Source organism: Tinamus guttatus, unplaced genomic scaffold (genome assembly GCF_059628265.1).
Source record: "Tinamus guttatus ecotype Peru unplaced genomic scaffold, ASM5962826v1 Tinamus_guttatus_pri_ptg000229l, whole genome shotgun sequence".
NCBI classification, from domain to species: Eukaryota; Metazoa; Chordata; class Aves; order Tinamiformes; family Tinamidae; genus Tinamus; species Tinamus guttatus.
Genome location: NW_028288763.1, coordinates 536,069 through 560,329, shown reverse-complemented (window position 1 = coordinate 560,329; position 24,261 = coordinate 536,069). Strand labels below are relative to the sequence as shown.

The following is a 24,261-nucleotide window of genomic DNA, read 5'->3' as shown; positions in this document are numbered from 1 at the left end:
GTAAAGGTGTATATTTATGCACAGTGCGTATATTTATATTTTGCCCACATACTCTGCTGACAGCATCTTCACCTGTATGCAGCTCTGCAATCGTCTCTCAAAAATTTCATAACATATTCTCAAATGCTGAGAGGGGCTGTTATGCTAATAAGGTTGCTAGGTTGCTGGTTACTCTCCATACAAGCAGTAACTTCCCAGCATCAGCTGTTTCTATAGCCACAATTTCTCTGCAAAATGGAAACCTCTCTAAGTAGATGAAAATTATAATTTTCAGGAGTATTTCCTTGGTTGATTAGTAACTGTACTGCAATGCAAGATTCAAAATGCACCATAAGTTTTAGAAAGGCTTCTACATAAGAAATGTTTTCTTATCTACCTATCTATTGGATAGAAAACGGGTGCTTTTTATAGCGTATTGCAAACTTATATCCTGCAAGACAAGATTTGAACATTATTACCTCTAATCGCTAACTGAATTCCTACTAGTTTCAGTTAGCTATAGGCTATTTTCTTAGTTTTCTGCCTTAAAGAATTCCAAGACATTGGAAAAAAAACTTAGGTTGCAAGGGGTCTTTTGCAATAAACTATTGCCACATAATTTATCAGGCCACAAAGTTGTGAAATAAAAATGCCATGAAAACATAGCGTGCATAAAAATGAATCATGTTAACGTGAGGTAATTTAAAGCTATTCGTTTGATGGAATAATTTTGAAATTATGAAGAGTAAAGGCAGCAACTGTGATATCAGAACTGGCACGCAAACTAACTCTCAAGATTTATTTATCTGAGAGTGAAAAAACATAAGTCACCATCTAAAAATTCAAGATGTGAAAATGCATTGTTTTTCCTACCAGAACCAGATAAGCTGGTTTTCACTCACCCTTGAGAACAAGAATCAAAGTGCTGGAGGATTTTACCAACTTTTCAAACAAACACAAGAAGCAAGGCTCTAGTCACAGAACTTAGTCACTATTTTGCATTTCTTTACCATAAGAGGAGGAACTGCATATGTCTGCCTGTAGGTAGCTATTGATAATTGGTGAGTAGGTTACAGTGGGCAGGTTATCTGTGCTGTGGGCTGACGAGCCCCTTGCTTCCTTAGGAGCGTACCCTCTTCTCTGCTGCTCTCCTTTAAAATTGCTTCTTCACAGGGTTGTTTACAGAAGTCTGTCAAGGGTGAATATGCTAAATAAGTTTTATAGGTTAATTAACATATGTTTTGTATTATCTCTTTTTTTAAGTTCAGATTACCACATCTCTCCTCCTGTATGACTCTGAGTAAGTGAGGGTTGGCAGTAGAACTGATGTTTCAGTAGATACCTTTTAGAATATGTGATACTCTTAGATTTGAGGAACTGCTATGCATTTTGAGATACAGCAATAGTTACAAAATAGTTTATGCAATAGCAGGCAGAGTAACCAAAGGAAGTGCTTCGGATATAGCTTCCAAAATTAAATTCCCCTCTTGTGAAAGCATTCAGCACAAAACAGGTGGCAAAGAGATTTTCAAAATGCTGGTTTTACTATCCCTGTGCTTCAGTAATATTGAGAAAAAGAGGGGTCTGCCTTTACAGTGTTGGAACTTAACAAATATGAAATGGCTGGTGGGTGGTTTTATTTATTTGTTTGTTTATTTATTAAGACTGATTTTTTCTTCTTAAAAGAGATTATGGCAGAAGCCCAGAAAAAATGCAAAGACTGTACAACCTGTGTGCTTTGATATTTCATATTGCTCTGAACTTATTCAAGTCATTATAATTGATTTGCTTTTGCTAAAATGTGCCCACAGTCACAACTAAAACTTGGGGAAAACAGTTCTCTTAATTTAGTCAAAGTAATCATTATGTTTATGCTGTGAAGTCTAGAAACCTCACAGGAATTACTTGGAAACTATCAGGCTTTACCCTATCAACTCTATATAAACCATTTTTGAGATCATCCTCTTGTACTGTTTCTTTAAGCCTTACCATAACCTTTCACAAATGTAATTGCCAAAATATTGACCTAAACACCAAAAATCTTACTTAAAGGTTGACAGGATCAGGCCAAAGGGAAAAGCAGGTCAGTATCTTCCATTAGAAATGACCTACTTTCAGTTTCCTGCCAATGAAACATGAGAGAAGTTAACTTGAGACCACTGCAAGCTTAATGGGTCATGGTATGACATGTGATGAGGAAAAAATATTCCCACGTAGACTGTCTGTCACTGGGTAATACCGCTGGAAGGCAGTAATGGAATAAGAACAACTTTTGTGCCACTTAAAGCTTTGCTGTAAACGTTAACATAGAATGTAGTGAGGCCATTTGAATTGGAGCTCTCAAAGCCTTTCAATTCGATTTAAAAAAAAAAAAAAACTGCAAGAGCTCATTTTGGCCAGAAAAGTTTAAATATTTTTCCTCTTCCTCTGCTCCTTAGAAGCCTCCTGGCAGACATAGGTGAAGAGAGGACAGTGCAACAGGTATGCAGAGCACTGCTGCAAGCAGTGGAAAGGGTTCCTTGTCCAGCTCATGATTAGCACCTACCACTCTCTGTAACCCCTCTCTCTGCTTCCCTGCCCTGTGGTTCCTTGTGCGTGTTAAATAGTCAAGACTTTGGTCTTTTGGTGATGACTCTAGTTCGAATTCCCCTAGTGTGTGCTGAAGTAGACAGGATAACAATTAAAGACACAATATTCATTTCTGTTTCTGGTTATAATCTTCTTCCAAATTGGCATAAATGGGGTACATAAATGGGAGTGTCTGGATAACTAAGACACTATATGTTTTCTCCACAGATTCCAGTAATTGTCTATCCGTACATAGAAATGAGGGGTGAATGTACAACATGTCATATAATTCCAAAAACATGCAACCCAGTCCTTGGTTTTGTTCTCTAGATTCTTTTAGGAACAGGAAAATGAGACAGGGACCGGGTTGGGTTGTTCACCAAAGGTACTTAAATTGTGTTGACTTTGTGTTTCTTCAGAAAGTTTTCACAATATGGTCTTCCCAGGAACAGAACTGGGATGATTTTCAATTTTATTGTTTTTTTTTTTAATTAGTGAGTGGATCATCAGTTGAAGAAGTCCAACTCAGTCACCTCTCCCTCTCTCACACACAACAGACTACTAGCAAGTCAAGGAAATTTTGTGTACTCCAGGAATCCTAGAGTAACTTTTCTTTTGGTGAAGTGCTAAGGTACTGATATGATCTAGGACTCATGATGTTAGGCTTCTCTCCCTAACTTTGAAAATACTCTTGCTGAGTGCTACTGGGCAGACTTCACTACTGGATTGCTTTCACCCTCTCCCATGAAAATGGGTATCATGATATGTTGTGTCCTTATAAAATGCTTGAGGAAAAATGCTATATGAGAGATCAATGATTATTAATGAGTTCCTCACAGTCAACGCTGTGGAAAATCTTTGCTGTTTCTGAGCAGAGCTTACCACACACTTTCTTGAGCTCATATCCTTCTCCCTCTGTAGAGCTGGTCTCATCATGTCTTCAGAGTTGGCCAAGATCTTGGACTTGATCATTTGTTACTTCCTCAGTAGTGCTCCTATTTTTACTCTATCGTATATGTTTCCTTTTCCTATCAATTATATACCTTCATTAACCTTACTGCTTAAAACATACCTTTCTTCTTAGGAGTTAAAAACACTTTACAAATGCGCTGACAGTTTCTCTCTTCTTTTACAATAGCAGATTTTATTTAATTGGTATCTTAGGAAAATAACACATATCCTAATTGATACGAAAGCTAAATTGAAAGGATTAAGGGAGAAGCTTTAGTGGCTAAATAATGGACAGTTGGCACACCTATATATTCCAGACATTAGGTTGGGTTTACAGAACACTATAACAGACAGAACATCTGTTTACAGACCATTATAAGATGCACTCAGATTTCCTAGGTACGTTTTACCACAGTGAAACTATGCTTAATTTCCATTACCTGGCCTTTGAGGTCGTTTCATTTCCCGGTACATACTGAGAAAAGATTCTGCAATGCAGGTTGCAGCACCGCATATGCAGTGATCCATGAGATAAATTGGATGATTTTGAAGTTGCATATTGTATAACTGCAGTAGGGCTTTTGTGGTGAGATTGCATCAGCTAACTCGGATGGCTCTTTCTTTAGAGCTAGCTCGATGATCTTTACCCTAAACAGCTATGTACCATGCAGACAAATCTTCAGTGGGAACTAAGCACATAAACATAAAAATGTGAACTAAATAAAAGGAAGGGATTAGAACACGTTTGAGGGGAAGGGTAATTATCTTCATAGGCCGGGAGATAAAAGAAAGCTGAGAGTCTTGATTAGCCAAATGTATAGTGTGTCCAACTCATCTGCCTTTTTGATGAGGCAGCTGATTTCCCAGGCAGGGGAAATGGGATCCATCCTGTCTCCAGCCTCAGCTGATACACTGCCTGAGAAGCTACTTGCTCAGTTAGGGAAGACAGAGGGGGATGTGCACCAGGAAACTGAGATCTGCTGCGGAGCAGCTTAGCAGGACACGAAGTAGTACTAAGAAAGCAGCAGGTATCCAGCAGGAATGGAAGTGCAGTGCTGGGATCAGGCCTGGTGTTATGCACTGGGGATGATAATATATTTTTAGAAAACTAAGATGAAGTGTGGAAGAATCTGTTTCTTCTGAGTCATCAGAATGAGTGATTCAGCTTCCCCAGTAAAGATTCTGTTTGGCTCTGGTGAGACCTTTTCTGAAGGACTAATTACAGTGCTGATCAGGCAGCACTTGTAGCATCTTCCTTGGGAGAGGAAACTGAAGAGCTCAACTGGCTGAGTATCACAGGATGAGGGAATATGGCTGACAGCTCCCAATGTGCCAAACCAAGCAACTAGTAAAGTTAAAGGACAAAGTTAGTACAGGAGCAGATGGATATAAACTGGCTAAAAATGAGAAGATCCTTTTTTTTCTATTTAGAAAATGAGGTTCAGGAACAGCTTTCCAGGGATGATTCTAGGAATAAAAATTATTGGTAAAATGAGATGATCTCTACACTAAAAAAAAAAAAAAAAAAAAGAGTGTTTAGGAACATTTTCCTGTAAATCAGTTTATCAGGTTTAAACCACTCCCCATCAGCTGCTAGTTAACTGTCTCTCTCTGAAATTTCCACAGATGTTAAAACTGCCCCTCTCTAAGTGTCTCAATGCCCCTCTCCCAAGAGCCCCATTTAAGAAATGGCTCTGCTTACGCTCCAAGTGCAGAGTGTGAGAGGGCACAACACGGACAGAATGGAGATACAGCAGAGCTGGCCCCTTTCTTTAGAAGGCAATGGAAAGAAGGTAGTTGCCACACTCAGTATTTGATGCAATAGGCTTCATCTCAAAGTGTGGGATGTGGCTTCATCTCTATTTTCAGCTTCCTCCTTCCCTGTCACCTGAAAAGGGTTTGGCTTCCCACTTCCATAATTTGCAAGTCTAAATTGCTAGGCAGGACTGGGATTAGGACACTTTGCTGTGCCTGGTGAAATGGTGAAACTAGGAATGAACACAGGTGCTTGGCACAGCAATGGAAGGGTGGCTAGAGAGCTAAGTTGCCAAAGGGGAAATCTAACGTATGGCCCAATGCTTACAGGGGTCAAGGAACGTGGAGTCTTTCATGATGCTTTGTGTTTCATCTCAGGATTGTTTGAAATCTTCCTGAGTAAAACTAGTGATCGCTTGGTATGAGTTCGAGCCCATTCTGTTTGAAGGAGAACTTGAATCCTGCTCTCTCTTCCTGGGAGTGTGCTCTGTGTTAACAGAAATTGCACAACACAACCTCCCCCAGCTGTGTTTTCTTAGTATGAGCTCCTCTCAGACACTGTTGAAATGCTTCTAAATTCCACTGCTGGGATATGAGAATGGATGCAAGTAGCTAAAGAGGGTTTCTGTGGCCATGGGTGAGGCAGTTAAACCCTATGGACCATCACACGTGTTGTCCCCCATGTCCTCAGAGCCCAGCTCTGGGCAGCTGGCTGCTGGGCAAGCTGGTTGTTGTGGATTCCTGCCTGGGGTGCTCCCCTCTCTCGTGCATTTGCAAACATACAGATTAGTAAAGCGCTCAAGTGCCTAAAGATGCTTTTATGGGACTTCTGAAAGTTGATCAGTTACTGGCTATGGATTTTGCTGCAATAGTCTGCAAGTTTATTACAGAATAAGCTTCCTCTTATAAGCACCCTAGGGTGGCGAAACCTCATTATGAGGTACAGGATTACTGCTGAAACAACGCTTGTTCCTAAAGCAGATCACGGAACACGAGCGATTATATAAACCGCGTGCAACGTATTCCTGAGCCCCGCATAAGCGGGATAAGTGCTAACTCCGCCCTTCGCACGTTTCCCAGCACGCAGGTCCCGCCGCACTCGGCGCTACCTGCACGCGCTGCCGCACGCTTGGGGGACGCAGCCGCAACCCCGCGCACCCTCAGGGAGCGCCCGCCCCGCGGCTCCCCCACATTTGCATCTCCCCTTCGATTGGCCGAGGGGCTTTGTGCCGTCACAGCGCGCGGGAGGGGCGTGGCCAGCGGCGGCGCCGCATTGGCCCGTTCGCACCCTTCGGAGGGGATGGGCGTGGCCGGCATGTAAGCGGCCGCGCGGCTTGCGCTGCTCTCGCGACGTCGCCCCGCGCTCGGCCGGGCGGCAGCAGAGTCCGGGCTGCCACCTGCGGCGGCTCCGCTCGGCCTTTCCGCAGCTTCCGCCCCCGCCCCGCTGGCGAAGATGCTGGACCGCGAGCGCGGATGGAGCGTCTCGTTCGCCGGCTGCGGCTTCCTGGGCGTCTATCACATCGGCGCGGCCACCTGCCTGCAGCAGCACGCACCGCACATCATCCGCGACGCGCGGCACATCTACGGCGCCTCGGCCGGCGCGCTGGCCGGCGCCGTGCTCGTCGGCGGCGGATCGCTGGGTGAGCGGCCTCGCCCTCCTCCTCGCGCGGCGGCGGCGGGGAGCTGTGGGCGGCGGTTACTGCCGCGTGAGGGGAGCGCAGGGGGGTGACGATTGCGGCGGTTACTGCCGCGTGAGGAGAGCGCCGGGAGCGGCGGTTGCGCCGGTTACTGCTGCGTGAAGGGAGAGCGAGCGGGCGGCGGTTGCGGCGCTGATGTCTGTTAGGAAACTGAGATGTGGTTTTGTTTTCTTTTGCTTTCAAGCTATTCCGCAAGGGAGAAGGGTGACTCTAGCTCCTGTCTAGCTCCTCTAGTCTTTTTCATTATTTTTCTGTTTTTTTTTTTAATCGTTATTTGCTTACATTTCATTCTTATCCCACCACCCATCTTACCCCTGAGCAAGGCAAATGCGTGTTTCCTCAAAGGGGAGGGAGAGACAGGTGGTGAAATTAGTGCACCTCAAAGATGGGTATTTGGCAACTTTGCGGGCTCAAGGTGTGGTTTTGTCAGTTCCGTGCCAGGTTTCAACACTTGAGTGGTCAGAGGTGCCCAGGTTTGCTCCTAGGTGCAGTGACAGGTGTGCGTGTCCATACAAAGCTCTCGCCATCCTCCTCGCTTCAGGGTTACAACACTGGGTTGGTGACAGTTATTGCTCTATCTGTGTGTACAGTAGAGGAATTGAAAACTGTAGGGAGAGCAGAATGGCTGAACCATAGCACCCTTCGACAGCAGTAGTTTGCCTGCCCTGGTTTGACATAGGGTGCCTATACTTTGCTGGGAAGTAATAAATGCATTTCTTCTTTATGTCTTTGCACGCCCTCGGTTAGCTTTAAGTTGCTTCCTCTAAAGCTTCTCCTTTCTTGGGGTAGGGTTTAAAGAGTTAGTCAGGGCTTAGGTTAGCTTTAACATGCTTTTCCTCTTTAATCTGTGCACAGTGCATATTCCATAGGTCACTTAGGTATATGATTAGAAACTGAATGGATTGATTGAAATCATTATTTTTTATCAGAGTTTAAGTAATATATTTATTCTTACTTTGTATTTATAGGGCATTTTTAATGAAATATGTCAATTTTGAACTAAATATAGTCTCTGTGGTGAAATAAGCATTTACTGTCTAGCAATAGGAAAAGTATATCTTACTTTCACCTAACTAGGGCTTCGGAGAACCAGAACATATATATTTGGCTAATAAATTAGACATGCTAGGCATTAAAGCATCTTGATACAAGTAAAATATCAAGCTATTTAAGGCAGAGACTAAACTGCAAACAATATATAAAATTAAAATGATTACCTTATAAATCAAACATTCACTGAATAAGGACTTGGCTAGTTAGTGACTCAAACTCATGGCTTTTCTTGGCAGTGCCTGTAGGGCATTTGGGACTACAGCATCTTGTAAATTCAGATTTTATTTTATTCATTGATCAGAAGAGGAAAATGCACAGTTTATTTTGAATTTAGGGAGTACTTTCTTTGTTTTTAACGTCTGAGGGAACTACTCATTGATTAAAATAAAATGACGAAAAGCTTTCTGTACCTGGAAGACAGTTATGCTGTCAAATGCTAATTCCTGCTATGTAGCCACTCATCTCTCTCTCACTTGACCTTAATTTCTTCAAAGCCTTAGCAATGTCTATACTATTTAGACTTTTAAGTTTGCTGAAATGTACCAAAATAATATGCTTGAATGAGCCATTTTAAGCCCAGTATAGGCTTTTAGAACATATTTATCCTTTGTAACTGTTGAGTATGTATCCATTTTTAGACTTCAAATTAGTGATTTAAGAAGACTTGGAAGCTGTTTTAAATATTCAAAGTGTTTTTAAGCAGAAAAAGTGTGTGTATTTTTTTTTTCATGAGAGTACATGATATGAACAGCTTTTTAAATTTTCAGAATTTTAAGTATGTCTGCAAACTTTAATAAATTAATCCAGGTTTTTCTCTATATGCTGGCTGGGTTTTTTGATTTTCTATAAATAATAGATTTCCTAGTGGGTGTGTGATAACTACCCAGAATACTGTATTTTATGGACAGATGCTTTCCTTATGAAAACTTTTTAAAAAAAAAAAAAAAAAAAGTGTGGGGGGGGTAAAGATGGGAGTGGCAGGGAGCAGAATTTGTGAATATTTCTGTTTGGAAGCAGTTGGCTTTAAAAATATCTTCAAAAACATGTGAATCATTGTCAAGTCATCAAGAAAAGAAGATATTCCCATGTTAAGTCTGTACCTTTCTATTTGTTCATTCTCTGTGAGTTAGAAAAATACTTTGGTGAAAGCAGAGAATTATAAATAAACTCTAAAGAAACATTATGTGATATAAAAAAATGATATATTTTATTTGGTCTGTTTCCCCCCACAAAACTCTGTGTGTGTGTATGTATATATGTACAGATTTTGTTTTTAAAAACTAAAATTGACTTAGTATTTCATCTATTCAAGGCTTGAAGCTAAGTTTTAAGTAAAGCACTTTTTTGTGCTTTCTTTAGCTGTTGGATGGGTAAAATTACACTGTCTAGAATTTCATGCTTGGCTTCATGTGAACCTTGGCCATTGAGTTGAAAGAAATTGTGCTGTCCTAGGTGGAGGAAGACACTTCAGTCATTCAGTTCAAGAGAAGGTGAAGAGAGAAGGTTAGAGATAGCTGTTCTCTTGAGGATGATGTATGTTTTAGGCTACTCCAAGCTGAACCTGTTAAGATACACTTTACTCTCTTAGATCTTCCCAATAGGTATCTGGGAGATAAGATTGTTTTGCTGCTGTACTCATCTGTTTTTAAAGTTGCACTGAGAAGCACAGGAGGTGTGTGTGTAGCTATATATTAGTTAAGATTTTATTCTGTGGAAAACCAAACAGTTTAATGCAAACATTAATCTCTTTAGCTTTTCTGTGTTTCAAGAAATAAAACAGTTTTGCCGATGCCTGCGTAAAATTCTGCTCTGAGTTCAGCTCTAGCTCTCTCTACCTTTCTGTTGTCATCAAAGGGCAAAACTCTCTTTCCAAATAGATCCTCCAAGAGGTGACGCTTATTTTCACCCTGCTGAACCGGGGCAGGAGAAGCAAAGGAAGGTAGAATACTTCATAGTGTTGAATTAATAAAGTATAAAATTTTCAGTATTGTAACATCACATAATCTCAAAGAAATACAGTATTTTTTCTGCTTAAGATTACTTCTAATATTGAGAATGGATTACAAAAAATATGTAGACTTGAATTTTTTTTTAAAAAAAAAAACAACCTTTTTTTTTTTCCCCCCCCAAAGGCTGCTTAACATTAATTCCAACAATATATATATTTCTTTTTTCCTGAGCTTCAGATTTTAGAAGTACAGGAAAGGAAGAGATAGAAATTCTTATGTGTGGAACATATGTGAAATCAAACCTCATTTTGATAGGCAGCTATTTTCAGAAATGAAGTTCATAGAAGGGAAGTTCAAATCTTAAGTTGTTAGAGGTCATCAGTTTTGCAGCTATTTAATTGGATAAATAAAGTGAGCTGATACTTGCCTGACTATGTTTACAGTGAGATAAATAGTCATACCACAGGACTGGTAGAGGACATTGGTCTACTTTATTTCCTTCTGGGTAGAAATAGGGCTGCAGTGCAGATGAGTGCAGTTGTTACCATGCTTCCTATCTTGCCGTGAAATTTCAAAGGATTCCAGTCAGAAGAACAGGATTAAATTTTGGCAGAGAACTGTGGCAGATTTTGGCAAACCATGTGTTTTGCTTGATCAGGTGCCCATGTACCCAGTGCTACTCGTTCTGTTTTTTAGTGTCTGCAGCCTATGTACTTAGTGCAGAAGTTTTTGAAAACATATTTATTTTTGCAGAAAGAAGATATTGTACTTAGTAAGGCTGCTGTTTCTGAACAGAGGTCTGGTAATACAGTGTCTCAAACATCTGCAAATTCTGAGATGGGCCTGATTTCTGTCTTCAGACATTTAAGAAGATCTAACATTTTTAAATTAGTTTGTTATATGCTTATAAAAACTAATATATATATATGTATATATATACACAAAAGATTTATATCTGAGTGCACAGTAATAGGCTTGCAACAATTGCCTACATAGCTGTTTTTGAAAATAACTTTTTCACTTGAGTGTGACTTGAGCCATTTTTCTCAGCTATATGCCAAATGTGTTTTACGAACATAAACATATACTTAATCTTCAACAGTGAATTGCATCTAAATCTTTTGTTTTCTGGGGTGGAAACCGGGTGTCAGTGTAATCATGGCTGAAGACTTTCCTCCTCAAGGGTAGAATAAACAAATGCTTTTATACTTAGAGAGAAAAAAAAAAAAGATTACTTTGTATTTATTTGAAGATACTCTTTTTTAACAGAAGTTGTTAGGTGAGGGAAGAATAAGAAAGTTTTAGATAACACCACTTAAAATGACATTGTAGAAAGACAATATTTTCAAAAAATAATCACAACTCTGAGGCTTAAGCAAAATAATTTCTAGCGCGGTGTCACTAGTTCATGTTTGGTTCAGTAAGCTGAATTCTATTTATTTTAGAAATCAGGTATGTCAGTTAAAATATGCATGTTCTGGACATATATTTGGATGACCTTGCAGCATATCAGTTTGGATAATGACCGGTTACTTTGACCTTCCTTCCCTCTCTCTGCTCCCTCCATCAAGCAGATCTGTTTATTAGGCAATATCCCCAAAGAATGCCCTGGAGAGACAAGATAGAGTAATTTTAAATATTTAAACAAAACAGAGCAGTTGGAAAAGATAATATTCTTTTTAACTTTGATGGGGGAGGAGTGTTTTTTTGTTTTGTTTTGTTTTTTAAAGGTTTGAGTGTTCCTGAAGAGCAATGAAACTATTCTGAACAACTGCTTATTCTGTTACTCTGTAGTGGTTTGATCTAGCTCCTAAAGCTAATGATTTCCTTCTTACAATTCTGTTCCATAATAAATTCCATTTTAATGTCTATTTCATTTATTGTGATTATATATAAATGGAGATGAGTATCTCCTACAATGTCTGGAAATTGTAGATGAGTTAAAATCCAACAAGTGTCTCTGGATGTGACAAACCCAAGTCCTTTGCTTCTTCAGCAGAGACACTGTGAGCCTTAAATCTGCTTATAATAGGTTCTAGGTTTCATGGATATTGCATATAGAACATACTAATGGTTTGTGTTTTTTGGAAGGCTATTCATTTTTTTCCTTAAAGAACATACTTCTGGAATTAATGTTTGCTAATGAAAACATCTTACATAGTTATTTTACATCCACAATCTACATGTATGTATCATAAGCATATGAATATAAATATCATAAGCATTCACTTAGTGGTAGGGTCTTCATCAAAATTAGTTCTATCTGCTTGAAAATCTAGAGGTCTTTTGTTTCATTGTGTTTTGTTTCGTTGAACCATTTTCTATTCTTAATGATGTGCTTTTTTTTTTTCAGCTGAAGCATGTGCCGATGTTCTGGCATTAGCTAAAGAAGCTAGAAAGCGAAATCTTGGTCCCCTTCATCCTTCATTTAATGTGATAAAGATAATAAGAGATGGACTAATGAGAAATCTTCCAGAAAACACTCATCTGTTGTCATCAGGCCGGCTGTGTATTTCACTAACCAGAGTGTCAGATGGTAAAAACGCATTGATATCTAATTTTGACTCTAAAGAAGAAGTTGTCCAGGTATGTTTATTTCCAATTATTGCATATGACAACTTTCTAAGTTATTTTAAGTCCATTTAGTATGATCTATCTTAGAATACTGTGACTTTCACAGTATTTTGAAGGTAGTTGTGCTGTATTCACATACTAGTTTACCCAGATATTATCTCTGTGAACTCTGCGTGAGTGTGAGGGTTTTTTTTTTTTTTTTAAAGTCTCATCTATTTTTACTCAGATGAAATGTGGTTATATTAATTAAAGCAGCATCACAGAATGATTAAGGTTGGAAGGGACCTTTGGAGATCATCAGGTCCAACCCTCCTGAACAGGCAGGGTCACATAGAGCACGCTGCATGGGATTGTATCTAGGTAGGTTTGGAAGATCTCCAGAGAAGGAGATTCCACAACCTCTCTGGGCATCTTGTTCCATTGCTCTGTCACCCTCACAGTTAATAATAATAATAAAAAAGGAATACCCTACCCTCATCTTAAAATAATGATTGATATTAACTTATTTTACGTATTTATTTTTGCTTTCTATTCAAAAGGCACTTGCTAGGGACTTTTTTTCCTGCTTGATCAGGTTTTGCTAACTCTGAAGATAACACTGTAAAGTGGCAGACTGGAGTACTTTGGGACATGGAATGGAGGGGTAGATCTGAAACAGTTCCTGAGATCACATTTGAATTAATCTTATGTCAACAGTGTTTTCTCAAGACCATTGATTTTTTTAAATAGGAAAACACAGATAGATGATACTTCCAATAACAATTACCCTTTAATACATACAGTCTCATTTCTTCACAGGCTTTAATCTGTAGTTCATTTGTTCCTATTTATTGTGGCCTAATTCCACCATCATTTAGAGGTGTGGTAAGTCTATATTCTATTGTTATGCTGCGAAAGTATCTCTAGATATGCTATAAATACTGAAAGATGGTTTGCTTTTTTTTTTTTTTTTTTTCTCTTGTATAAAACTAATACTTTTATCAGGGCATTTGCTACAGCAGCTGTTTATTACAGCCTTACAAAAGGATAAGCGAACAGGGTATATGTCGGAAATGGGAAGTTTGTTCTATACACCAATTTCCCACCCTGAAATGCAAATGTCCCCTTAAATTTCTTGTGGTTCTGATGCAGTGAATAGGGTTGTCTAAGCTAAGAAAATAGTGAGAGATTTTAAGGATTAATATTAAAGTAAAACAAGAGTTAGTGGTGGTGCTTCATCTGCATAAATTTGTAAGTAGGGTAATTTGTCTATTTTTGCACTAGATAGTTTCTACCCTAAAAGTGGATTTAAGTTCCGTATTCAATTAGTTATGTCAGCCTCTTTAATGTCTTCTGCTATGATCCTTCTTTACATCCAGTGCAAGAAAGGTTGCTTCTTAAAGGTGAAGAATCAATGTGATGGTCTCTTCCATTGCTTAAAAGAAATAACGCTTAATACTTCATTTTTACTTAATACTCTTAATACTTCATTATTATACTGGGTTTTACCTGATCTCACATTAGAAGAGCAATGTCTGCAGAATAGTTAAACTGTAATTTGTTGCAGGTATTCTGAATAACAGGTCTGTAAGCATATGTGTGTTTCATATTAAGGCAGTAGGATTAATTACTCTTTGTTATGATGTTGCATTAATTTACCTTTGCTTTCCTGCCAACTTTGCTCCTTAGGTAATGAGAAGGGAAAAGTATTGAAGTAAAATTCAAATGCATCCTTACTAGTGATTTATTACAGGGTGTTCTCAAGGCTGATTGAAAGTGTGAAAAAGTCAAGAATAGGCATGAAATGTATTTTCTTCATGCTAAAGATAAAGCCAGAAATGAGTAGAACTGTATAAAGATTTGTCTTTATTTATGTTTCCAAATCTTGTGTGCCCTCTTAAACTCTTTCAGATTAAAGGTGTTATGAAAACAGGACATTGGACTCAATCCAAGGTTTAGGTGGATCCAGGCTAATCTGCCTATTGAGTTCTTGTCACCAGACTACAATGTTATTTTAAAAGGCTTAGTTCAGACTACAAAAACATACAAGCGAGGATGTATTTGCTCAGGTCTTAAGGGTGGAAGAAGGATTCGCTATATCCATTTGACCTTTGCAATGATTGTCATATGATTTTAATATGTAGGAGGATGAGAAAACCTTGCAGTTTATTTTTATCATAACTAGTAAGAATACCACACTTGCATATGTTTTGAGTAACTCCTGTAGCACTTAGACAGCAGGATGTCAGATATTTAAACTTTGCAGTACCACAGCATCTTATTGTGAGCTAGCTTGGTTCTTCATGCATTTATGCTTTAAAATCAAGCTTTGAGGGTTACTCCAACTAGTTGTATAATGCTAGTAATATGTAACAGTACAGGATACAGCTATTTAATTGTCTGCATTTAACTGCAGAAAGAAGTAAAAATCAGAGTGGTTTTAGAGCAATTTCTTCCTGTGCACATTGCATTCTATGCAATAACATAGTAAATGTAAGCAAAATCAAAACAGGTGTTTTTCTGTCTGAAAATGTTTATCTGTCACATAAAACTCTTGTAGTTTAGTTTCAGGCCAATTATTTCAGGTCTTTCTCCAACACGCCAGTTCTCTCCCTCCTTCTAGTCTTTCTCCCTCCTGCCTTTAGTGACAGGCAGTCATGTTGTGATATGTCATGGGCTGCCTGCCCAGCCTGGCTAGGGTGCTGTTATTAAGCAGAGTGACTGAGAGCTACCTGTCTTTCCCTCACTAGCTATGGTAAGCAGAGCTCAGTTTGGGGTAGTTTCTCCTTTATCTAATAGCTAATTGTAAAGTTTGTGGGTGTGTGTTTACCCCTTCAAACATGGCAGTGGTTTAAAATTCAAAAATTAGAGAGAATTGATGGGCAGAAACATCAGAAGAAGTATAAACTGCTTACGTGTGTAGAGCAGTTACCTGCTGTGCTATTCAACCCTCTAAAAAAAACAGACAAAATTGATAATCAAGTTCCTCCTGTTAAAAACAACGTTTTAATTCACAAGGACCTGTGGTTCCTAAGTAGGAAGGAAGAAACTGCAGCCACTAAAAAGTAAGGCTGGTGGAAAGGAGAGGTTTTTTGCCGCTCTCAGAAGAAACCGTCTGAAACTGGTGCCACTGCAGAGAAGGTTCCTGCAAGTGGCTCAACGAGTCTTTGAGACTTATCTTTGGCCACAACAGTTAAATCAGCTGCACCAAAAATCTATTATCCCAATGTGGAATTCTTCAGTCCCTGCGTTTTAAAATATGTCTGGGGTGGTGACACGCTAAAACTACATAAATGAGTCCCTGAAAATTAAGGGAATATAAAGCATAATGTGAAACGGCTTCTAAACTTGCACTTGGATTAGATATCCATGACCTAACGCATTGTTCATATTTAGTTGTAGTCTCTTCCTGTCTGAAAACTTATGATGATATTTTGAAGAGTAATTCCAAGTAACTCTTATTCTGAGTGGTTTGGTATCAAATTACTTTTGCTTCAAGTGTAAGTTAATTTTGTTCTCCTTTTTGCAGGAAATACTTCAGTAGACCTTAACTTGTTAGAATGGATGTTGTGTAGGGTTATGCTCCTTGAAGTGGACTTTTTCATTTCTTTAAGAAAGAAACAAAAATCCCAAAGAGAATATTCTTAGGCTGTCTATGGTACTATAGGCAGGAATTTATTTTAACTGTTGTCAGGGACAAACTATTTCACCGTAAATGCTTGGCTCGAACCTAGGGCAATACTGTTTTATTACAACCTTAAATGCTATTTAATTCCTAAATGGAAAATTCACTAATTAAATTTCAATCTTTTTTTTGCTTCTGCTGATCTTTGTAGCGCTATGTGGATGGAGGAATCAGTGACAACTTACCTCACTACGAGTCCAAGAATACCATCACAGTTTCGCCTTTTGCTGGGGAGTGTGATATCTGCCCAAAAGGGAACTCTGCAAACTTCCATGAAATGAATGTGACCAACACTAGCATTCAGTTTAGTTTGGGGAACCTCTATCGTTTAACACAAGCACTCTTTCCACCAGAACCTAAGGTAATGTGCAGACTTCATGAGGTTCATAATACAGTATTCATACAAAAGATTTGCTTTTGCAGAAAGCTGCAGTAATTTTAGAATTTTATCTATGATGTTAATTTTCTGGTGACATTTCCCTTATTTTTGTTTTATTCCTAGTCTTTCCTTATTCTTGTTTTTTATATTCCTTGGACTAAAAGTATATGTCCAAGCCTAATGGCTTTCTCTGATTATTTATAAATTGGCACAGGAATATATCATAAAAGCAATACTGGTAGACTAATGACTGTGCATTTATAGTCCTTTTATATTTATCTGCTAATCAGGTACTTCACAATCTGATAGAGTTTATAAAGCTGCTTTACTGTAAACTTATGAATTAATAAATTGCTGAGCACTGTTAATTATAACATTGATGAGGAAAGTACTGTAGAATTGCAGCTGATTAATCTAGAGAAAAAGGAGAAGATTTTTTTCCAATTGGCTTGGGATGTACTGCAGAGGAGAAGTAATGTTCCTGACTGCTGTAGATGTATTTTTAAAATGCGAATTTTTGATCACTTGAAGAGAAATGATAAATTCTACTTATGTAGGCTTTAAATGTGTTGTTCTTTTTTTTGTCTAGGACTATTATGTACATTAGTAAGTGAACTGGTGTTACATCTGGTAAAAGATGTTTTTGTATGGAAGACTTAAGTTTGAAGTGGAGCATGAGAATTGCACAGCTGACTTATAGTTTTGGGAGATGGGAAGGACTGGGAGGAAGAAGGGAACTGACATATTCCACCAAGCCATTCTGCTTCATTATTACTTCTATCTGATTAAAAAAAAAAAAAAAAGGCTAATCAAAGAAACAGAATAGGAGGAAATTCTTGCAGACCTAATACAGTTAGAATTAGCATCCTTTTAGATGAATAATTCAGTGCATCTCTGAAGGTTGAAAGACAAGTTTGAATGCATTTGGGTCACAGTAGGTACATTAACTTGAATGTGTTTTGTATTACGGCAATTGTTAATGTACTATTTTTTACAAGAATGGAGGGCATTGGGCATGGCAGCTTTTCATTCTGTAAAGTGGAATCTCCTTTCATTTGGCTGACTCATTTATCCTGTGCTTGCAGGTACTAGGAGAGATCTGTGAGCAAGGATACTCAGATGCTCTTAAATTCTTAAGAGAGAATGGTATGTTACATCTGTAGCTAACATTGATAACGTGACTTCAACCTGGATTTGAAAAAAAAAAAAAGAGGAGTGGAAGGGAGGGAAAGTGTGTAGGTAATAGGGGATAGCTGAAAAAGTTGCGTGTTCCTTCTGAATTTGAATAGACAGAAATCATATAGTCGTTTACCTAAATTAACCTGTGCTGTCACATAGAAATTGCATTTTTTTTTTTTTTAACTATTCTTGCTAGAAAACAACTTTGGTAACTGACTGTGTATCCAGTGCAATCTCAGTTAATTATTCTTTTTTTTTTTTTTTTTTTCATTTTCTTTAGAACCTGTTTTAAAATGGGACCTAGACCTGCAAAAAAAAAAAAAAAAAAAAAGTATTCATCAATATGTTTAAACATTTGTGGTTGTAAGACCAAGTGTTATTTGATATTGAATAGATAAAGTTGCCTCAGAACAGGCCGATTTAAGGTATTCTGCAGTCCTCTGCATCAAGCCTGCCCTAAGGGGAAGTTCTTGACTCTTTCAGGTATTCTGAGTGACCCAATTTATGTCACCTTGTCCTTCACAAAAAGAAGTCCTCAGGAGGCTGTGCAGTGCATTGACCATGTAAACAAGAAAACTACGTCAGAAAGTAATGGAACAGAAACTCTGAAAGCTGAAGTGCTTAACGACCAGCTGAAGCAGAATCCATGGCCTTTAGACAAGAGCATATTTGAGAGTCTTCCTCCCAGGCTTCGTAAAGGTACGTTCTTTAGGCTATTTTAAGTAACTTTGAATGGCAAACTCTGTGTGTGTGTGTGTGCATGTTTGTGGGGTTTTTGTTTGTTTTTGCTTTGTTCTTAGGTTAAACTAGTAAGCTTTTTATTTAATCTTGTAAATCTGTTAGAGACTAGCTCAACCCATAAAAGTTCATTACATAGTTATTAGATGTACAGCTTGATTTGGCTACACAAATGAACAAATGCTACACCTGAAACAAAAGGAAGAAGTTGCTTTTCAATACCATAGAGTTATAACTTGAATTCTCATTTGATTTTGTGGCACTGCTTTGTATATTGTAGTATTTGTATATGATCCTTTGTTTCATGACAAAGGTGAATCTCAAATCTAAATGCTCTTTATTATTGAACAAGGCTTCAGTAGATTTCCAGTTGTCTGAATTTTGTGTCCTTTATTAAGATGTTTTACTAACAAAAACAACAAAAAAACCCTTTTAACTAGATTTTTTTGTAAATGCCACGTGGTCTCTGGAAACAGTATGTATGACTCAACTGTGTGGCGCTCTAGGCTTTTAAGCGACCTCCTTTGAGTTTTGCAGCCTATGAAAAGGCAAGGATGCTGTGCAAAGTACATAATTATTAGGGAAATTGAACTTCATATCTTATCATAATAAATTATTTCTGAGACTTATTGCTTAAAGGTTCTGTGGAATGTCTTTTTGTCCTTGTAGGACGAGTCAATACTTACCGTATTTTAAAGTAGCTTAGAGAAGATTTACTCTGATAGTGTCTTGAGATTTTTTTTTTCTATTCTCTATCTGATCCTTGTTAAGTAATACTTGGTTATATTTATTAGACTAATGGTTACCAAACCAAATTATTTGGAAAGTTTTCAAGTAGTCTAATAGTTTTTTGAAAAAAAAATGTTATCATTTAGCACTGCAAGAAGCTTGTAAAGAGCAGAGTGGATTCTATGCCCAGGTGTCTAAACTCTTCCCAATGCGGGTGATGTCCTACCTGATGTTGCCATATACGCTACCAGTGGAGTCTGCTTATTCCGTTGCTTTACGGTAAGGGTCGGTAAGAACGACTTCTAAAAACTTCACGCATACCTAGTCATAGCTGTCTTCTAACCGCTAGAGAGCAGGGCGGGGGGAGGAACAGCCTTAAGTGTGTTTTCTGGGAGCAGATTCTTTACAACTACTATATTCTTGAACTTCACCCAGGTAGTGCTTGTGTTGTACCTTCTTTTTGAAGTCGGAAGTGAAATCTAGTAATCTACTCACTGTGTAAATTTTCTTATCAGGTTTGCTCAGGTTGACTCAGAGTTGTACTCTCAAAATTGGAATGAATTTTACAAGGTTTCTAACTCTTGTACAAGAAAAATTAATCTGTCATGAACCCTAAACTGAGTGCTTGCTTAAGAGCATTGTAGTTTGAATAGCAGATAATAAACTATCTTGTTTCTCTGCTGCTTTGCCTTTTTTGGAGGGAGGAGGGAAAAAAGCAAGTTTCAACAGGATTTTTGTGTGAGGCTTTGCTCCCTTCCTCTTCAGTGGGGCTGAATTCTCTTAAGAGCATTTTGTAAGGAGAAACAATACATTTGTGGCATTATTCTGTGTTGCTTTCCTTTCTTCCCCCTATCCTGCTGTTCTTCCTTCAACTCCGCCATAACTTTAAGCCGATTAACCAGTTCCAGCCAACATAAAGAAGGCACTGTGATGAGAGGGTTTTTTTTTTTTTTTTCAGAATTCCTAAGAGTTGGGTGTAAACCTCATACACTCAAGCAATCTTTTCTTAGATTATAAAAGGGAGATGAGAAGGATAGGCAGAAATATAGAGGCATTGTGGCAGAGGGAGGACCTGGGCACTGTGTTTGTTGGAGGAGTTAACTTGGGGAAAACAGAAATTGTGAGGGTTTTTTTGTTTGTTTTGCTTTTTTTGTTTTTGAAAGTTGGGCATGGAATATAAGAACATGCCTCATGTGAGCTCTCTTGCTTATGAAACAATGTGTGTGTTTTGTTTTTGACTGTAGGTTAGTAAACTGGTTTCCTGACATTCCTGATGATGTTCGATGGATGCAAGAGCAGCTTTGTCAGATTGCTGGTACAGTTTATTCCAGGGCTAAAAGCAAGCTCTTCTGTGCATTCAGGTAAGCTGCTGTACTGCTACAGGCAAATGATGCATTCTGAGATTTCTTTTCCATTAGCCAAAGCTTCAAGTTTGGGCAAGTTCCCCTCTTAAAATTTTCTCAAGGATGATACAAAACATTTTTCACTCCTTCATATCCTTAGTGTTTTGTTTTCCCTAATGTATATTGTCTGGAGTTTATTTTTCGTTGATTAGTGACTGCTTTGGATAGGTAAAGAGTTGTTGCCTCCAGATAGGCTTATGATTTTGGGGGGAAGTTACAGAATGGGCACTGAACTGAGAACAGAGACCTTGTTTCTGCCTTGCTCCACAAAAGCTGGACGAATTGGGAGGAAAAGGGTGGAAAAACTGCTCCAGATTTTCTAGACTAGATGTGGTGAGTAGGAACTAGAAAAGTTGGGGAGGAAGACTAGGCTTTTAGGAGCCCTGGACAAAGAAGGTTGTAACAGTGGAAAAATAGATGAAAATGAGTAGGGAGGACAGACTTGTAAAATAGCTGGGAAGAATTGAAATAAGGCAACTATAGAAATTTTCTACAAATGTCTATTGCTGTGGAAGATAAACCCTATGGTAACCTGGTTGTAACTGGTTTCATTACTCCTTTCTTATTTCCAAGCCTTTCAGACTTCTTACTTTGTTAATCTTTCCAGTGCTGTGTGGATGGAGGAATTGGTGAGAGCTTACGCCAGTTCGAATACCATCACAGTTTCACCTTATGCTGGGGAGTGTGATAACTGCCCAGAGTGGAATTCTGCAAACTTCTGTGACATGAATGTGACCAGCAGCAGCAGACTTTCTTGTTAAAATAGGCTTTCAGTCTGAAACAGTGAGTTGCTTAGCCATACAAAGTAGTGCTATGAGCCATAGACTCTCTTAAGGCTTATAAATGTGAACCCTCAAGGTTTGGTTTAGAAACTGGAAATAGCTGCTTCAGTGGAGTGGGTCAAGTCTATTTTACAGTAATTTTTTAATGACTCTCTCAATCAGTTGGTGAGAAGGAAGTAGGAGAAGGGGAAGCGATAATGACCAGAAAAGCTTTTAGGACAGCAGAGAATTATGTAATGCTTCATTAAAGCTTCCCAAGATCATAGCAGTAGCACTGGAGACAGCAAGCTGCAGCAGGTATTGCAGTAAACCTATGGCTATATTCTGGCTATAGATTTTAAAAAAAGAAAAAAGAAGAAGAAGAAAAAAAAAAGCTTACTGTTATCTGAGCCAAGAGTTCTTTGGGGTTTGTCTTTCTCTTGTTACTAATAAAGATAAATAATGAGGAAGATCAAAGATGATCTTTGTTGCCCTGGCAGTGCTATACACTGAGTCAGTCAGGAATGCAGACTTGATGCATGTGTCTGAGAAGAACTTGCCTGTTTCTGCTGCCTTCTTAGAAGTTTTGCCATATCCTGGGTTGGCATCTTGAGCGTTCGGATTCTGACACATCCTTTAGAAGTAGGGAGTAATCCGTCTGAAAGTTTCTGGCTAGAGAAACTTTCATAGAATATTGATTTTTTTTTTTTTTTTTTTTTTTTGAGTCATGAGGTATCCTTTTCTCTTTGAGAGCATTAAACAGTCACTTTAATATTGGGTTGTTAAAATATCTTTTTACAGTATTGAGTTGTACTGAGAATCTGGGAACATTTGATTCTTGTATGTGAACAGCCTCTTCCTCTCCATAATGAGTTAAAACTTTCTTTATAACCTTGACGTGCTCTTGGTATGTTTTTGAGACCATATGTCTGAAGAAAAAAGGAGTTTGTAGTACCACGTATTATCCTTCTAGGATCACCCTGTCAATTATTTAATACTGTATGTCATTCTGTGACCTTTTCTTTCTTTCTTTCTTTCCTTACCGATGTTTCTAACTCCTTTTCACAGTAAATGAGGTCCATATAAGCTCTTATGCTTATGTGTAGTAGCTTCATTTAATTTGGATTCCAACCTTTCTAGTCTTGAGACACTCTTTGTGGTGGACATTCAGAAGGGAACATTGCAGAGTGGGTCCAACTCTAACTTCTCACTGAGATTATTCTGTCCTTAGATGATCAGCCAAAACTGTTGTTCCTCTTTTTTGTGGGGGGGAAAAAAAAAACAAGATTTGGCCGTATGGCTCTGGCAGCATGCTTTTATGGTATCTTAAGGGTGATTAACTCCCACTGAGCTGTTTAAGTGGTTGGACTTCTAAGATTTCTGAAGCCTTTCTTTAAGTGGATTCCCTCTTCAGATGGCTTGGTCCTAAGGCTTTCTTTGTGGAATGCTGCACTGTTTTCTATAGGCGGCTCTTACTTCATGTGCATTGTAATTTGTTTCACGATCCATTGAGATCTTACTGTTTTTGCAGAGAGTAATTTCTCCAACCTACCCCATTTTTTCCCTTCCCCTTATGTCATCAGATCTCATTGAACTTTTTTTGGAATCATACTTCATTTAAATAATAATAATAAAAAAAGAGCTGGTTACAGTTTAGAAATACTATTAGGATACTCAGCCTAGTGGCTGGTATCATCTTCTGTATCTTCTAAGCCTCAGATTGGAAATAGCCATGAAGGATTTTGGTGGTGGTGTTTTTTGGGTTTTTGTTTATTTTTTTCTTCCCCAAAAATATGACAAGCAGGGGGACAGAAATTTGAAGGAAAAGGCTGAGTATTCATGCTGATAACTTCAGTTTCCTGTTTCTCGGATGGGAAAAGAATGAAAAGCCCCCCCTTCTTTTTTTTTTAAGTGTTTTTTTCCTACTGTATGCAAGTTGTGGTCAGCCTTTCGGTTGATGCTATTTAGCTGGTTGCAAAGTGAAGAGGGGAGTGCATCTGGGAATCTGAACAGCTGTCTGTCCTACTAACCTTGTAAATGTTGAGATTATACTTGTAAATGTTGGGTTATGGCTGTGATTGATAAGTAACCCACTATTCCAAGTGAATAGCTGGGGAAGACCAGGACTATTTAAGAGGTGATCTGCAAACTAAGTCTGCCCTCTGTACTTATCAGAGCAGATGGGTGACTATTCTATACCTACCTTTGAGGCCATTGCATGATGGCAGGGGTGCCATATATTCCTTTTGTCATGTATTCGAGCTCATTAGATGCATTAAGAATTAACCATTTAATTGACTATTTTTCCTCTAGTGTTCTCCCTCATTTGAAATTTGACGTATGAACAGTAGTAGAAAAATCACTGAAATACTACTTTTTTTTTCTCTCTCTCTTAACAGGAAAGACAACTATGCACCACTAAGAAAATGTCAAACTGCCCCTTCTACTGTGGAATTTCATTCCTCATACTGTCATCTTAAAATGCCTCACTCTTCTGCAGACCTTGAAAGCTGGCTCTGGGACTCTTCATACTTCGTACACTCAACCTTGAAACATGCTTCCGTTAACATAAAGCAGCATTCAGACATGGATTCCTATCCTAATTTTCTCCCAAATTCTGATGAATCTGGGTTGGAATTAGATTTTGACTCTTCCTCGGAGAAGAGTTACCAAACTGCTCCAGAATATTAGTTTGGAAAGAGTTTTCTAAGATTTCAAAATTCCAATTTGGCAGGGATATTCAAATCCTAAAGGATTAAAGCTCACTTTTAAAATTGCCAATAAGTCTAGGAAAACTTTGTTTACAGCTACATGGCAAATCTGCCTTTGGAATTCTACTGTTCTAAGAATTGTAAAGACAGTGGTTACTATATGAAGTAGCA

At 38.4% G+C, this 24,261-nt stretch overlaps 1 protein-coding gene across 1 annotated transcript; it reads left to right on the top strand.

Moving 5' to 3' along the window:
* The first annotated feature begins 6,706 nt into the window (after positions 1 to 6,706).
* On the top strand, positions 6,707 to 24,261 carry LOC104569230 (patatin-like phospholipase domain-containing protein 2). The gene is made up of 9 exons (XM_088525622.1): positions 6,707 to 6,893; positions 12,306 to 12,538; positions 13,325 to 13,390; positions 16,342 to 16,551; positions 17,655 to 17,715; positions 18,232 to 18,447; positions 19,362 to 19,494; positions 20,460 to 20,576; positions 23,779 to 24,261. Exons 1-9 carry the CDS (start codon positions 6,707 to 6,709, stop codon positions 24,068 to 24,070), a joined length of 1,515 nt encoding a protein of 504 aa, XP_088381748.1. The 3' UTR covers positions 24,071 to 24,261.